Source organism: Dermacentor albipictus, chromosome 3, assembly GCF_038994185.2.
Source record: "Dermacentor albipictus isolate Rhodes 1998 colony chromosome 3, USDA_Dalb.pri_finalv2, whole genome shotgun sequence".
NCBI lineage: Eukaryota > Metazoa > Arthropoda > Arachnida > Ixodida > Ixodidae > Dermacentor > Dermacentor albipictus.
Window position 1 is genome coordinate 85,681,274 of NC_091823.1, and position 16,474 is coordinate 85,697,747.

Consider the following 16,474-nt stretch of genomic DNA (forward strand, 5'->3'; position numbering starts at 1 on the left):
CACCACCGCTTCTCGGCTGGACGAAACACCAGCGCGGCAGAAATGGGAAGCGACCTCACCCAAACTCGAGTTCCGAGAATCCTCCGCTGCCCCCAGCATCTCGGCTACCGGACGGCGACCGAGAGTTTGCCCCGTCAAACACATGGGGTTTTCGCCTGCGTCTTTTGTAGAAAAATAAACCGAGTCTGTCTCATGCCACCAAGCGATGCGCAGTCCTTTCACGTACGGGGCCAGACACAGTACGTAACAAAAAGTAAGAGGAACGCTCATGTATTTCGTTCCACACTTTGGTAAAGTATATCTCGAAACTGCATGGTGCCATCCTTGAAATTCATTTCAAGTGGATACGCCTTGCACTCACTGGCTACAATATGCAAATTGCTATATTTGCCGTAAAGTAATTAACAGAGAAGTTACTTAGCGAATTTTCGTTAATTAGTTGAATATGTGTTTCGAGTTCTCATGCTAATAATGTCCGCCTCTTCGAAGAATCCAGCTCACAGACAAGAAAAATGCTACCTGCCACAAGCGATCTTTAAAAATGCCCTAAAACTTAAACGTGATCACCCTGTATTCGGGTTGTCCTTTCTTTTTAGACAATAGGGATTTTTCATAAAACAAGCTATGACCGTGAGACACCGGTCCTCTTCGCACACAAGCTTTACGACGAGGCGGAAATACTTTAACGTTAAGTTACTCTGAAACGACAAAATAAAAATATTGTTAATTAACTTATTTATTATTACTTTGCAGGCAGTTGCTTAAATGGAAAGCTTGTACGGAGTCACGATTTATGGCACACCAATGTCTTTTTTTTTTAAATCCAAGAAAATCGCACGTGATATGAGACGTTCGTGATCGAAATTGAAGGCCGAATGCAGGAAATATCGAGACCGAGCTCGTCCCGCTTCGCGTCAGACGGCAACGCCCCGTAAAGAAGTGCGGGGCGAAGTTTGGATGATCGCATGCCGCGGCAAGTCCTGACTTCACGCACAGCGGCGCATGCTTGCCATGGCAAAGCGTGCCGTATCAGTATAGGTGCCGCGACTCGCCCGAGGCGTTCGGTTTCAAACTTCCTCGCGCTTGTCGTCAAGGGGCGTTTCGGTCGGGTGCGATACCGGGACCGCGTGTTCGGCGCTCCCCCGGCTCTTGATTTCGTTATTGCCTGGATTTACCGCTGCAATGCGATGATAAATGTCACTAATTAGGTGTGATTTCCCGAATGTCTAAAAATTTACGGTGCAATAAGATGGGACTACCTTCCAATTCGCCATTTAAACAATCGCTTCTGAGGCACAAATAAAGAAAGATAATGAATAAATTCTTGTTAATTAGCATTTTCAGACTAACTTATAAGCCACCGAAAAGTGTTACATGCGAAGACGATATGTGTCTCAGGGTCATAGCTTCTTCATAAAAAATCTGTGTAGTGTACAAAAAAAAATCCCTCTGTATACAGTATAAGCTAGGTCCTGGTGCGTTCCGCCTATAACAGTGCTCCCTTCCACAGCTCGCCTCCTCCTTTCGTCGCGTCTTTGAAATGTGCTCTCTCAGCCTTCTTTCTGGTCCGCTAAACGTTTCATTCAAATAGAGCGAAAATGAAAAAAAATTAAAAGGGAATAGAACAACTCGCGCGCGAGAACGAACTCTGCCCGTCGGCCAGTTGGACCATGCACGCCGGCATCGCGAAACCCTGCGGCGATTGCGCCGCCAAAGTGTGTCAATTCGTTGTGTGCAGCTTGAGAAAAAAAGAAAAGAAGAAAAAGCGCCATAGGGCACATTGTCGCGTCGAATACTCGCGGTGCTGTGGGCGTTGCAAAATGTCACAGGCGCTGGGTTGCGCGGCTGCTATAGCACTCAATCTTACAACCAGCTGTGCTGCGCTACGAAGCTTGCCCCGGCAAGACACTGATTTGACGCCGGTTTCAGCCGATTGGACAGTCTTGTCTATCGGCATAGGTTTAGCTGGGCGACAGGGAAGCATCTGATTCCTGCAGCTCCATTTCACTGTTACGTAAGGCGCTACACTGGACGTGAATGAGACGAAGTGACGAAAAGAATCAATATTTGTAGAACAAACAAAAAAGAAACGAAAATAAAAACAAATATTGGACGACGTAATCCAACGAAGCGCGGGGTTTAACAAGTAAATAGAAAAGGGAGAACTATCAAGTTCAAACGCATGAACGCTTTCGGTACTTTCGGGCTCAACCATATATGTAAGGAGAAAAATTCCACACTGCTCACAGTGCTTCACTCGCATTGATAATACCTCGAGAACGCCAACGTCTGTCTTACTCCGTCGTAATAACCGCGACTCAGCGTTGGCGGACAACACGGCAAGGACTACGTTAAGGTCCTGTCTTCGTTTGACTATACCTGCAAAATGTTGAAGTTCCTTTGTCATTGGATGGCCTCACGTGCCCGCTCGAACTATGCGCAAAACTACGCAATGTGAAGCGCAAAACGCAAAGTGGCATGTCCACTTGGCTTGGCTATACGTGTAGCTGTTGTAGCCAGGCGGCGTCAAGGACTGTCAGATGAGAAAACTATGATTTCACCAATATACTCAGCAGTATTAAGAAAGATAGCTTCTACTGCATATAACAACAGATAAATTATGACTGCCACTTTTACCAAGCTGACTGCCCTCTCGGAAAAAGGAAAAAAAAAAAGGCGTGACTATGTACCTTTCATGTATCATGTAGTTCCGGGTGCTTCTGCAAGCGTACCTCTTACAGTGTCGCATTATGTCGGCGCGAGAAAAACGGTTCATTAGGCTAATGACAATAAATGTAAGATCACATATCTGTGACAACCGCACCTTCTGAAAAAAATAATAATCAGGAGCAAGAAAAAAAAATACCGAAGCGTCCTTGCAGACAAAATGCCCTGAGGTATCGAACCGAATATGTGGCTAGCGGCGAGGCTGAGGTGTGCTATGGGCGTGCGAGCCGCTTGGAAGCGTGCACCGAACCGAGACGTCGCTCGAGGTCGTGGCGAGGCGTGGGCTCGTATAAATTACCGAGGAAATTAATGACGCCGTTGTCGAGTATTGACGTTTTCATAGATACACCGAGATATTCGGTTCCATGAATGCGTGTTTATATGGTGTAACAAGCACACTGGACACCCCTAGTTGACTGCGTTTCTTTTTTTTCTCCCTCTCTATTTGCGCTCCATGGCTTACGTACGTATAAGCGCGCCTCATTTGTGATGCCTGGAACCTAATAATCAACACAATTGATGAGCGGAGAAACTTCATTTGCGTGGCTTGCTACAGATTGCTTTTTAGTGCCTGCACTTCTGATTGATTTAATCGATTGGTAGCATTTAAAGCTCAACGAAAAACTAGGACTCCATACAGACACTCCGCAAGGGAGGCTGTGGGCTTATGTTTCGCGGCCTGTAGTTTCTTTAACGTATACGTCCAGTACTCGCTTCGCAAGCGCTGAGTGCAAGTGCATACTGAGCACTGCATTTTGATCACACTGAAATGCGGCCGTTGGGGAAGGGAATTTAAACGGTGACCCCCACCGGGCATAGCTGCATGACGCCATGTAGACGCTGATACACTCCGGCGGCTCTCAGGGGTTGTTTTGAACTTATACGTAACGCATATTATGTTGATAAAAGCGTACGCGTTTCTTTAATAACGCTTGCATGCTTAACACTGGCATGCACTCGAACTTGAAATGCCTCCGAATTACTTCGAGCTCAAAGATGAGCGAGTGGTTTCTCCATCGCCTGAATGCGAGACATGTGTGGTACGAAGTAAAGTCCAAGTCAGAGCGGAATCTAGAAATACTGTTGAGGGCTACGATATCCGTAGGAAGGGGCAAACGAAACCTTATATGTTGAAAAGCAAGAAAAATAAAAAATAAAAAAATAAAAATCACACCAACGATTATCCCGCAGCCATTACCTGTATAAGGTGTATTCAGCAAGTATGTCAATAAACATACGTTGTTTAATATATACGTCTTGCTTACTAAACTCCATTCGTTGTTAGTCCGATTTGCAGTTTGAAATGGAGTGAAACTCACTGCGTGCTCTTCCAGTTGGAGAGCATTGCACTCCTTCCTTATCACAAGGAGCGCGATGAAAAAAAATGTACAAGTCGCACATTACAGTTATGCTGCTAAACATTGGTTTCAAGAGTATGCGTTTGAAAACACACTGACCACTTCTATAGTCTTTATCTTCAGAGTCCGGAACTTCATAGCACGCTGTCGTATCGATAGGAACAATGAGTGTCACACGCAGCGTGCGGCCTAATGTGCGCGCAGTAAGGTATACTGTGACGTGAATCCTATAGGCCAAATAGATTTCGTTATATACAGCTGCAGTTGAATACGCCAGATTGTTGCTCGCACGGATATAAAGGCGTGAATTTCTCTGTATACGTCCGGCTATATGTCCTGCTTCACACTGATGCGCCCTTGTAGTGGGAGCTGTATACAGCTGAAGATAGCCACGCGAATGGATGCGTCGTTGATTCACGTTTCTCTCCACATGACAGCGTCAGCCGCTAACACTTGGCACAGCCCCAAGCACGGTCCCTAGAGCCGACACAAGTGCCAGAGGAGGAGGCCTCTAAAACTTTCATTCATGCAGCGGCTCTGTTTTTGATAGAGTGTTGTGCGGTACGATCGAACACTGTTATAACAAACAAGCTTACGGGATCAAAATAGTCGACACATATAAGGTAATTCGATATACCCAAACTCACCTGTAAAGAACTGATAGGATGTTTTGTGATGCATTTGTTGAATATACGGATATATTATACTGATATAGGGGAAAAAAGACGCAAGCAAGAAACCGATTTGATGAAAGCGAAACTGCGCGCAGTGGGCACTAAACTTTCTCAGTGCCTTGTACCGCTTCTCAGAGTCAATATAAGGCAGGCGTTCTCGACATACGCAAGAGCTTCCCTGAATGCCGGCACAGTTTACCGGCACACCACATCCTACGCGAAAAGGGCTTCCGCTGTAAAAAAAGAATAGATAGTTTTAGAGTAGGACGTACAAGCTTTGCGGTCCGGAAACCATCGCGTGCGTGTAGAAAATAACGAGAAACGAGCCCAAAAGAGCGCGAAGGGTCCACTAATGTCCCTAACGCTTTCTCTTCATTCCATATTGTTTCGCGCTGCACCACTTATCCGTATGGAAAACAGACTAGCCCAATCCACCACCCTTCTAGCTAAAGCTTATGTGTGGATTGAAGTCGATGTTCTAAAACTCTATAACAACTTCCCTGAACGCTGCGTTCGTGACCTGCAAGAGTCTTTTTGGCGCTGGCAGCGGACGCCCAAAGTTCGGCATATCCACTGTCCTGTTCATGATAATTTCTTTTTCTTTATTATTATTTCTTATTTATTATTATATTATATTATTTTATATTCTTTATTCATTAAATTACAGGCACAGCTGTCGAAAGCATTAATAATAACTTCCTGCGACAGAAAAAAAAAATGAACGAAAAAATGCAGTAAGTGAGATATGGCGGACGTAGTATTACGTAACTCAGGCATAGCTTGCTATAAAATATAGAGCGCCTGTATCAGCGACATGTAAACGTCCAGTCACAGCGAGCGTTTATTTTACGCCGATCACCGGTCAGTAAGTTTCCTTTGTACGACACAAAGAATAATTCACTTTATCCGAGTTCGTTGTGCTTGGGTTCGTCTGCTGCGTGCAGTCCTATATACGTGCTACGTATTGTGTATGTATATAGTCGGCTACTTATAATGCTGCGTATACCGTGTATGAGCGGCCAGAGCCGGACAACGAAGGCAACGATGTACGAAGTTCCAGCACGCATAACTGCGCATGTATATTGAAATCTTTGTCGTACATTCGAGACAAGCCAGCCCCTCGATAATATCAATATATAGCTGGCCAACCAGATATAACCAGCCTCGATCCTCTACGTGGCATACCTTCATTTTCTGCAGCTATGAACTAACGTCGATAATATAGACAGTGGTGGTGGAATTTAACGACCAGAAGCTGCATTTGACTCACACGAGGCGCCGAGTTAAGCGTTCCGGCCTAATGTTGACTAACAGTACACTCTAAAAACTAAGAGAGTGCCGGGCACTCCCTTTGAGGGAGTAGCGGCTTGTCCCATATTTCACTCTCTTTTCGAGAGTAGATCGACCCTCTTTGAGAGAGAGTAGGTCAACTCCCGTTGACAGAGTTTTGTTACTCCGCCGCAAGGGATTGCTAGTACTCTTCTGCAGAGTGATAATACTCTTCCCACAGGGAGTGCTAGTACTCTTCCGCAGAGTGGTAATACTCTCACCGTAGGGGTAATGGCACTCCACCAGACCGAGTACTTCTACTCCCCCAAACAGAGTGCAACTACTCTTCCCAATACCCTCTTAGCGAAGTCCTGGCCACGCATGCAGGCAGGAAATCAGATCAAATTAGGGTCGCTGATACACCATTCTCTAGGCGGCTCCTCAGACTCAGTGGCCCGATTCCAAGCGGCCTTCAGAATAGGCGTGAGCAATGTTATGCAGGATTTTAAAGTCATTTTTCCTGGCTATTTGCTGCCTACCATGAGTCGTGACGGCTCGTAATCGGCCTATGCGTATGTGTCCCGAACGCCACTGCGGAGAAAAAAAAGCTAATTCACATTTAATCCGCAAATATTTTCGCATATTTCACAATCAGGAGACCTAATTAGAACACAATAGTCGAGGGAATCACACACTTATGGAGAACCACATTGCTCTATACATCACGTGGATTCGAACCCGCGTACACTCGCATCTATAGAATTCAAAGCACACATCCTAACCATTACACCACAAAGCCACCACGCTCAGTCGTGTTGTTTTAGAGCTTATATACATAACAAATGTATTTGAGGAATCGGCTGCGGTGGTTGGAGTTTCTCTGCAGTGTGCTGTGCTGTTGTGTACTGGAATACGTTTGCGTTTGCATCATTTCTATTCCTTGCTACGACTAACGGAGGAATACAACGTAGACGACGACGTGAGAACTATACACGGCTTGTCGTCACCCCAGGAAAATAACAAATGTGCCGTTCAGCTCACGATCGAGTGCTTTTCCAGTCCATGCATTATATGTTCTCCGAAAATATGCGGATACAAAGTATCGTGCCAACCGTCCACGTATGTGAATTTAAGTCGCGCGTATACTGGTGAGCATTTCTGTTTATTTTTTCCGCCAGTTCCATTCGTATGTGGTCAACTGCGATGCCAGTACCAGGCATTTCGACGTGCCTCACGCTGCCGTGTAGGCGTTCTTTTCAAGTGCATTAGTTTAGAGTTTGGTTCAGTCCGCTGTGAGCTGTTGTCCTGCATTAGCAGCGGATCGTTAGCGTTTTGAAGAGCACGCATTCCAGCATTTGGAGACTGCTTATGCCGATAGCCGCGTCACATGCATTGGCACGCATGTTTAAATGAGTAATGTGTCCACTTGTTACGCGTGCACTGCTCGTATCCTGTGGCAGTGCTCGTTCTAAAAGCTTCGAAGACCATCTACATTCATACGTGTGTTCAATATATATGCACAGGATAGACTTGCCGGCTAGTTGGTTGAGCATTTTAGAAGAAACAGCGCAACACAAGGACGACGCAAAAACATGGACAACACCACGAAGCGCTGGTGTGGTCGATGCTTTTTTTCGTCCTGGTGTTAGCGCTGTTTCTTCTTCCACGATACACGCACACCACAGGTACGCGAAAGTTTAGGAGTATAGGGTGTTAACTTTGTTTTCCCCGTTTCCTCTCAGTGTCAATGGCAAAATGCGTTGCCCGAAATAGCGCACGCTTACCCCCATATTAAGAAATGCATCATAACTTGAAGCCCATGCTTGACTTGATCTAAATGACGCAAGTCGTGAACGCACCAAAAGAAAGGCAGTGAGCGTCTGGGGGACGTTCGCACCAGGCGTCGTTTATATAAAGTCAAGCATGGGCTTTGTATTAATATACATTTCTGAATACGGGGGTTAGTCATCTACTTCTCACAGAAAATGTCGAAGAAACGCCCACCAAAACCAGGCACATTCGTAAACCTAACTAGGCAATACGAAGCTCCATAGAAAAAGAGTGGTATTAAAAGCTTTCAGTATTTTTCTTTACTCCAAAATGGTTGCGCTCGCGTGGTTTCAATGTACAGAGATGATGCAGCGTTAGCTAAAAAGCATGAATTTCCGAACTCCATGCCAAAATAAGCTTGTAAAATTATTTAGGTGCTAGAAACCAGGGTTTGTAGCGATCCTTGAAAACCCTTTATTTCTAAAATGCCATTTTCAAGGCATTGAAAAGCCTGGAATTTTTAGAAGTACTGGAAAGTCCTTAAATTTGTACACTTGGCTAGACATAGCAGACATTGCCAAGTGTTTTTTTTTTCCCCTTCTGTGACATTCTTCGCATGTCACAGAGAATTGTCTGTGGAGGTAATAGAAGGAAAGCGACATCCTTAAAGTTCAAATTACAAAGGAGCTGCAGATACCAGTTTTAGGCACATGGAACCGGCGACAAATGTACTTGGAGGAGCAGAAGCAGGAAGCTCAACGGTTGAGGCATTCAAAGAAAAGCCGTGATGAGTAAATTGAGAGCTACAGACACAATAAAAGATCACCTTTCTCCGGTGCTGTGTTGTTCCGCGATCTTGAGCGCGCGCGCGCGCGGTGGAGAACTCCGAGTGAAAAAGTAGAGCGCTCGCTACGCGTTCCTTTGAACTGCGGCGGCCTGTTCTCTTAGAAGCAAAACGATGTGTTCTTTGCTCAGCGTGCATGAATGATACATTGCCATGTTCGGGGCCAGCCACCTACAGTTGAAGCAGAAGATAACGCTACGTTTTGTTCTCTATTGCCGCAAGAGTAGAACTACTCTCTCTCTCTGAAGGGGGAGAGTGAAAAGCACATTTCACTCTCTCCTTGGTGAGAGAGTGAACAATGCATTTCACTCTCCTCGACATTTTGCGAGAGTAAAACGACGCTTTGAAGAGTGAACCGGCCGCTTCACTCCTGCGATACCCTTCCTAGTTTTTAGAGTGTATAATCGCTTGAAGCGCGCTGAAGTTTTAGTGAACGCGTGCTCTGCTGCGCTCAGGCAGTGGTGTAGGATCAAACCGGTAACCTCCCGAACAGCAACAGAACGTCCTATAACCTCTGAGACATTGTATGGTATAGTCCGCATTTGCAGAAGCCGGGCGGCTCGCCAATAACGGTGCAAGCGGAGCGGCAATAGCCTCAAACGAATCACAGAACAGAGCAACGAGTAAATGAAAGGACCGGAGAAAAGTTCTGAGATAGAAGAGAAGCACAGTTTACAGAAGAGGCGTGAGGCGATTAGGTTCTGCACATATGTGACACGAGAGAACTTACAGCTAAGCCGCGTGGTGACATACGTATAGTGGCTTTAACGTTGGACTACTATAAGCCCGAGAGCGCTGGATCAAATCCCGGCCACGTCAGCGCGATTTCGATGAGGGCGAATTGCAAGAGCACCCGTGTACCGCGCATTGGTTGCCACGTTGAAAGAACCCCCAGGTGGTCAAAATTAATCTGGAGTCCTCCACTACGCCGTGCCTCTTAATCATATGCTGGTTCTGGCACGTAAAACCGGAATATTTGTTTAGCTTATATATGCAGGAGAGATAACGCGTATCCCGTAGTAACAGATAGCTCTTATACGTTAGAACTGGTCGTAAGAGCTAATTTCGGTCAATAATGATGCTGGACATCTTATTGCGCCGGCGGTCAGCAAATGGAAAAGAGTGTGATAACGAAAAGCGTTGCGGTGCCCAAGCGTACATAACGATACTACTACTGGTAATAATAATAACGTAACAGTAATCATTATTGACACATCTGGAGATGAAAAGAAGTAACCGGGCCCGTAGAATCAGATTTAGCATTAGCTTGAAAATATGTAGGCATTAGAGTCGGTGGTAATGTCGCAGTACAGGGACCACTAGTAAAAAAAAGATGATAAAAAATAAATAAAAGCACTTATAGACGCCCTTGTTTCCTTGCTGGCTTAGACGGAAGAAAATTACTATGAATACGAAGACGACGATGACAGTGATGTCATGCACAGAAGGCAAACTACAGTATCAACACAAGGAGCAATGACATCACCCTGAACAGTGAGAAAAAGATGAGTGCACCATAAGATTTAGAGAAAATAAGATGCTGGAGAGTCACGTGAGTGGGGATGACTCAGGCAACCGATGCGCAAGTTGTTTCTGTGTAGAGATATGCGAAGGCACTGAGCTGTACATGCAGCGTCAAGCATAATCACGTACTGAGCATATCCCACCGAGATACTTGGACGTATAGAGAGAAAGAGTCAACATTTTGCGGCTAAGATGGAATAATGCTGCAGGACGTGAAAGTGGTCCATGATGTGAGGAGAGCATACGCCACGCAGATGCTGTGCATGTTCTGACAGTGGCATTTTTTATATGACGTACCGAGAGAGAGAGAGAGAGAGAGAGAGGATGCATAGAAGGGTAGGGAGGTTACCCAGGGGTAGTTTCGTGTGGCTACCCTGCACGGGGGGAAGGGGTACGTAGGGGGACAAATGGTGATCGAAAAATTATCCGGCTGGAATGCGTGTTACGAGCATATAATGTACAGGAAAAAAAAATACTGACGCAGAGCTAGGACGTAACAGAGGTGCAGATGCTCATCAAATGATACGTGTCAGGAGCCTTTACGCAAGCATTTTGACTTGTGTAAGGACAAATCCTACGAACGAACATGTAGCTGCAAATTGACATTAGAATTTCTTGCCACCCTTTTTTGGCATATACCACGTAATTATGAGTCATAACGGTACTGTATTTGCTCTTGAGCTCGCGGCAACACTCGTCTTATCAGTAAACATAATGAATATTACGTAACATTCAGTTTTATGAGTGGAAGCTTTGACCGCCATGGAATATACAAGGATAAATCAACGTAGAGGACCTAAAGTTCATGAAGGTGAAATATTGATGATATGTCATCATATATATATATATATATATATATATATATATATATATATATATATATATATATATATATATATATATATATATATAAATTATTTATTTATTTCGAAAATGACATACAAATACGAGCCTGCCCAAGCCAACAATAACAAAGAAATGTGGCCTACAAACCTATTGAGCAATACTACAAGCTGTCATTTATTCCAGAATAAGTACACGTATATTGAGATATACTATCATGTGGGATTATTGACTACGGCAACTGCGAAGCATATGCCGTCATATTGTCTTTTTCAAATAGACATTAACTATTATTGAGAGAAATGAAACAAACAGGCTTACCTGCGTTTAGAGAAGAACGATTAATTATTATTATTATTATTATTATTATTATTATTATTATTATTATTATTATTATTATTATTATTATTATTATTATTATTATTATACGCGTGCGCCAGCACTCAGACCTTAGGATTGTTCCTGGGCACGGTAAATAAATGAGTGATTGATTGATTGTTGTTGTTATCATAGCTAGAGACAAAAGGAAAGGTGGGGAGACCCGTCTCGTTTACTACCCTACACAGGGACAGGAGGTATAAAAGGACGAACATGAAGAGCGCGAGAGAATATAGTTCTTGTTTCGTAGGTATATGCAATGAGCTGAAGCAGCGCACATCACACAGAACGGGAGTGCGGTAAACACCTCGCAAAGTTCACGGTTGCTTAAGAAGAGACCGCTTGTGTCTATCTACGCCATTAAGGCGAAAAAGAGGCTGAATATCGACAGCATTCGGAAGCACAATATCGGCGATTTGGTTGCTAAGATGGCTTGTCCGATAAGATACATGCAACCACCGCTGCTGTGTGGCACTTGCAAACCGGGTTCGTTCTCATTCTTCGGTTGCATGACGTGCCCTTTACATTTCGACACTTCAATATCGTAGTGACCTTCAATTATACAATCATAAGTGTGTCGGCGTACGAAAAAAGAAAAAAAAAACAAGCGTTGTCACTCACTGAGCGTTGCCCAGCAAGGAAGCAACATCAATGAAAAGTCCGGAACACTAATTTGCCTTAGAAATGTCTGCCAGATGGAGATCATGCATAACTTGTCGCAGTATTATATACGTGTGTGTACCGCAGCGGTAGTGTTATGCTTTAGACGTCCCATTGAACGAGAGTTGCGGGTGCACAAAATGACTGGAAAACAATCGCATGTATTTCAGGCAATCAATGCCTGGAAACAATCGCAATGATCGTACAACTGCGAATTACACCACGCAGTTGGTCAGAGCTCAGGAATATCAAGAGAACACTCGCATTTTAGCTTTGCATGAAATGCACCTAATGTCTTATTCATCATAAAAAGAAAAGAAATGCATATATGATGTCGATGAACTGGATAAATCCTGACGTATATTAACTCTATTGTCCTCTGTTATATGTGAATGTTATTTGATTTTAAAGTTCTATCGCAACTAGGGGCACGTACTATCACTTATGTGTATATCTAAGTCTTGAGTACTAAGCGGGAAGCTCTTGTCATAGCAGAGAGGAGCTACAAGATAGCAAATGCAAACTATTTAAAAAGATATTTACAAAGAGCGCGATACAAATGTTGTATAGTTGTATAAGGTTGAATATGAGTGTACATGGTTGAAATGTACTGACAAAAATAACCAAATGGTAAAGTGTTCGCTACCCACTTATGTGAAAGTATAATGCTGTAAGTGATTGTGTTATCTTGCATACCATTGATGAAACGTCAAGTATGTAGCCATTGATGAAACCAAGAGTATGTAGGTTTCAAATATAATATAAGACGTACTATCCTTCCCCTTTGTAACTTTAACAAGGAGCAAATCAGGCTATGGTCAATGCACGCCGGTTTCATTGTAATGTCTGCTTCTTTTAATTTGTTCTTTAGGAACATTAGTGCCAACAAAATGAACACGTGATCATCTGCGTGCTACGCTACTTACAAAGTCAGAAAAAAAACGACGAAGAAATGTCATTCGAAAATAATTTTAGATTCTCTGCTTTGCATGATATTGCACGATAATTGTCAACTCAGGAACGAAGTTTCTTATTTTAGTTTTTTTCCTTTTATTGCCGTATGGTGGCGTCCTATTTGAATGTTTACAGCCAGTTGTAGTTATCATGATTAACGAAGATAACAATTAACAAATTGTTGTCATTCTGTACTTGAATAAGTGAGGTGTTCTACTTTTAGAAATGTTTTCCCATTAAGGAAAGATGTTAGATAGAGCAGGTGATTGTTAGGACTTTGTATGGAAGGTAAATTCGGTCACACGGTAAACGGGATGGTGACTCCGCGTTGATGTGAAGTCACAAGGAGGTTGTGTTTATACAAAGCTTATGAATATTACGCTTTTATCCCATTGATTAATACCCGTGCATACTCTATAACAACTGTCTGGAGCATTACGTTTGAGTGGCATGGCAAATGACACGCGGTATATCGGGATGAAAAGTCACGTGGTCGTCACGGACGGATGTGAATGTGCGCTGACGACGCCCGCAGTTGTCGCTGGAAGTAGATGACTATGACTGCTGCTTGCGTTTTCCACCTGCGGAGGAGGCGCAACAGCCTGTAACTTTTCATTGAAACGTCGTACATTTGTAGATTGTGGGAACGGCAAAAAAAAATAATAATAATTTCGGTGCGGTGACATTCCTACCCCATAAAACGGAACGTGTTTTTTTATTCTTTTTACGTTTCTTGGCGAAGCGCACATGTGTTGATCGTTGGCCATTTCTTTTCACAGCTGTATTGAACACGGTGATGTAGAATCTGCCATCTTTTTTAACTTGGCGGAGTGAACTTCCGGGAAACAGTGACCCGAGGGGGGTCAGAAATGTATTACGTGCGCAGGACCTCCCGCTCCACTTGACTTCGACGTGCAGGTTTGAAAGGCGTACTGCATCACACATGAGTTCCTCAACAACGAACTACCAGCTCGATGTCGATGGCAACCAAGGCACTTGCGACCGCCAGAATGTTGCTCCAGCTAAGCATTCAGCAGCGCTAGCGACATTCCACAAACGCCCCCCGAAAGATTTCCCAGTCGTTGTGCCAACACGAGTGCAGTGTAAACCAGTGCGCCACGCACTTTTGCGCAGCTGTCACCAGTGTGCCGACCGAGATCCACGAGGAGCAGACAGCCCACAACGTGGTTCTTCCCGCCCGCGGCGATTCCCCAACGGGAGGCAGCGGCAGAAGCGGCAGCAACCCACCTGTGGCCGCGGCCGCGGCGAGCAGAGACGCGGCTGCCGCGCTCCTCGCTGCTCCCCCGAAGAAGCGCTCCTTGTCCCGGCCGTGCACCGCTGCGGCTCCGTGGTCGGCCAGGATGGCCGTCACACCGAACTTGAGCGGCGGCGGGGGCGGGGTGCGCAGTTCGTCGTCGTCGTCCCGGGGCGTCATGCCTCCCGACGAGGAACAGCAGTCCAGTTGCTGCTGGTGCTGCTCCTGCTGCTGTTGCTGCTGCTGCTGCAGCTGCTGCTGAAGCTGGTGCTGGAGCTGCTGCTGCAGTTGCTGGTGCTGGTGAGCGACGGCCGCGGCTGCGGCGACTTGCTGCTGGTGGTGCGACACTAGCGAGCCGACCACGACACCGGAGGCCGGAGGGGACGACGCCTCGACGCCCCGCGCCAGCAGGTTGTCCACGAGGAAGGAACTGTTCGGCCGGTGCGTGAGCGTGAGCGGCCCGGCGGCCGTCGGGTACATCGGAGCGCCGTGCGCGTCCCGCTCCCCGCTATGAATTATACACGAGTCGGTTCGCCCCGCGCGGTTCCCGGATCAATGCATGGGGGAACCGGGCGCCCGACGGGGGCCGCCGTTCCCATTGGCCCGCCGGCCCGGCCCGCTCGCATTATGCGGGGGCCGCCCACCGCAGCGGACCTCGCCGCCGCTACGCGCTACCGCTGCCGCTCCGAGCACCGCGGCCGAGCCGGCCGCGGCAGGAGCCCCCGCTCCCTCCATTCCTCCCTCTGATCCGGCCGGATCGCAGAAGGGTGGCAACTCTTCGCTCGCTACAGGCTCCAGCCGAGCTCATTCGATCGGCCGATTTTCTCTCGAGAGCATACGCGCGCGAAGCGTGGTGTGGGCGAGTGAGGTAGTACGCGGCGGCGGTCTCTGAGGTGAGGCCGATTGCGCTTTCACGAGCTAGCGCAGGTTTATGCGGAGAGGAAGCGGCGCCGGGTGATGCGATGCGGAGTCCGCTCGCGATGTTTGCCTCGTGCTCACTCATGGAATGGTGGCGGGGAAAACCGACGCTCTTTCATCGCGGCAGACTCCGCGGTAATTAAAGAGTAGTGGGCGACTAACTATGCGGGCGATGCAGATTCCCGGTGGTGTCGCAGGGGTGTCGCGTTATGACTTTGGAAGAGGCTGAAAGTTCTCGGCACAGTAAAACGTACCGTATACGCATGTCCTAAGTTAGCATTGGCGGCAATGATGCTTTCTCGACCGGTACATGCGGTCTCTCTCGTACGATATATACAGTCACCAGGTTGAAATTGGTGCTATTCAGTAGACTAATTGACTTCTTTCAGTGCCCGTGACATAAACAACAAACACCGCTATTGTGTAAACACTCATATATTATTGCTACATTGGTTGACATTTCGAAAGAACATTTCATACAATCGTAGACCTACGACATTACGGTGTATAAATCCAGTAGCTTACCTTTCTGGCAGCGTCATAAATGGGCAAGACAAACAAATTAGTTATTCTTTTGTTCAGTGGGTTGCCGATACCGAAAATAAAATGGAACATTTCCGTGCCTCAGTTGTGCTCCTTCCTTATCTCTGTACGACGCAGTACTATTGTTTCGACGCTGTATAATTCCTTCTTCCTGCTTGTACTACTTCAGCTTAATTCTTTCCCTTCTATGGAAAAGTAAAGTGGTAAGTCCTGAGATGCACCACAGGAGTTGGGTCTACCCACAAGTGTTCCTAAAAGAGAAGACGTGTAGTTAATAACATATGAGCCATGCACTGGCGTAGCCAGAAATTTCGTTCGTGTGGGGCTCACGTTGAAGCTCGGCCTCCTCCTTATAGAATTTGTCGAGGGATCAAATACATGAATAATAACTGCATTGCCATTGCCAAAGATGCTGCAAATGAATTTTTGAACGCTACGCACTGTCGCGACAAGTAAAATATGCATTTTTCTTTCATAAAGGAATATAGTCGCATGTCCCAAAAATTGTGCCCGAATAACTGATATCAATGCTTCCATGTTTTTGTCTATTTAATAAATAAAGAAAATATCACACGAACTTTAGAACTATATCAGTTCTAAACTAGCAAAGCATGCAGTGCCTGCCACTGATATGAAAAATGCAAAGGTCCTGAAATGAACAAGTTTAGGACAAATATTTTACAAAAGCTTTGTCATTTAAAAGCCTTGTACACATTTTTGCACATATGCAACGGACAGGGAAAAATCTCAATGACGC

General features: G+C 45.6%; 1 protein-coding gene across 1 annotated transcript in view; it reads right to left on the minus strand.

The window, feature by feature from the left end:
- The window catches only part of LOC135898841 (uncharacterized), a 97,224-nt gene extending 82,325 nt beyond the window's left edge, over positions 1-14,899 (minus strand). The window contains exon 1 of the mRNA XM_065428005.2: positions 14,250-14,899. Within this exon, the coding sequence (XP_065284077.2) occupies positions 14,250-14,736 (487 nt within the window). The 5' untranslated portion in view covers positions 14,737-14,899. The remainder of the gene's footprint in view (positions 1-14,249) is intronic.
- Between the last annotated feature and the right edge of the window lie 1,575 nt (positions 14,900-16,474).